Consider the following 1516-nt stretch of genomic DNA (forward strand, 5'->3'; position numbering starts at 1 on the left):
GGTGCAAGATCATCTCGGTGCCTGTGGTAGTTTGCATCAGACTAAGGTGTCCCCGGAACGGGACGGAGGCAACATACCGCTCCCACTGAGATCCTCATACCACACCCTGTTCTGGAACGAGTCACAGACACACTTAGGCGAGGCGAGACATTGATGTGCCGGTCGGCACTGAGGGGCGTGGTGGCGACGAAGAACATCTCCGGCCTCTTGATCCACGCGATGTATGTTTCAGAATCTCAGAGGAGGAGTTGCCTGCTACTGTGCAATATTCAAGGCACTGGAATAGGGACGTGGTCAGGGAGGGATCGGCAAACGTAGTCTTGCTGGGATACTTACAAAGCGGCGCCGGCTCGAAGGCGTGTTTGAATGGATGCCGAGAAGCGCACTTCTAGTGCTCCTAGTGCTCTGCGTAAAAGTTCTGTCTTGGTGTTCCTGGTCACGTCTTACATATTTGTTTCCGGCGTACCGGGCGACGGCACGTCTATGCGCAGGACACTAGCAATACGTACGAGTACAGCACTCATGTGGACAACTCCATCCAAGGAGGACAACGTACCCATCGGGCGTTGGAAGAGAAGTGAGGGAAGCACGTCTACTCATATTGCGACTATGGATACACGGTCTGAGTACGATAGGTATTAGTGATGTACTGGGGGTTGCACATAAGCGGTTGGAGAGAATAAGATATGATCATACGTGCCCAGGGCAGTCGCAGATCTGGTTGTGAGGTACCACTAGCTGACGGTGAACGACTCTCCACAACCGCAAGTGTCCTTGATGCTAGGGTTTTTGAACACGAATTTGGCACTGCGGGAAAAGCCTTTCATTAGCAGGACCTGGGAATGAACCACGATGGTGAACGTACCTCAAGCCAGTCCATCTCGCTGCCAATGATCGACAACGGTGCCTTACTGTCGATCAACACCTTCACTCCGTCTTGCTCCGCCGCCTTGTCGAACTTGCCAGACTTGTCCGCATACTCTGAGTGGCTACGACCCCAAGTCGGTGCTTGGAATCACACAAAGCGCATACGAAGACGCGTTCTAGAACAATATCAATCGGATGTACGCTACGTTCGAGAAGTTTGAAACAACGCACCGACAAACGGCAGTCCGACGGCGGCGGTAATGGTCGAGGCTCGCGACGCTGGGGTTGTCCCGGGCGTTGCAGAAGCGAGCGGACACGCTTCCGAGCGTAGAGCCGGAGAAGGCATGCACATGCATGGTAGGACAAATGATCATGACGAGGGAGACATGTTGCGACACTGACCTTGGAGGATTGTCCCGGTCAGCGCAAGTCTCTACTCCGTCGATGCCCGTCAGCTCCGAGTCATTCTCGCTCAGTCTGTTGAATTCGACCACTCGAGTAGCTTCTGTCTGTCAGAGACGATGGAAAACGGGGTTGGAGGCTAGCGAGACGATGTATAGAAGCAAGCCGCGTTCGGCATCAATTCGGGGGCAAGCGACCTCCACATTGCTGACACTTGCTGAAGCGTCGCTCGATACCTCTCATCGCT

The 1516-nt window shown here is 54.1% G+C and overlaps 1 protein-coding gene across 1 annotated transcript; it reads right to left on the reverse strand.

The window, feature by feature from the left end:
• Positions 1-734: 734 nt before the first annotated feature.
• DICSQDRAFT_74569 (uncharacterized protein) lies at positions 735-982 on the reverse strand (the record flags this gene model as incomplete). Its single annotated transcript, XM_007371879.1, has 2 exons — positions 735-807; positions 849-982. Coding segments are annotated over 2 exons (207 nt in total), but the record flags the coding sequence as incomplete, so codon positions are not given.
• Between the last annotated feature and the right edge of the window lie 534 nt (positions 983-1516).

This window comes from Dichomitus squalens, assembly GCF_000275845.1.
Source record: "Dichomitus squalens LYAD-421 SS1 unplaced genomic scaffold DICSQscaffold_408, whole genome shotgun sequence".
Taxonomy (NCBI): Eukaryota; Fungi; Basidiomycota; class Agaricomycetes; order Polyporales; family Polyporaceae; genus Dichomitus; species Dichomitus squalens.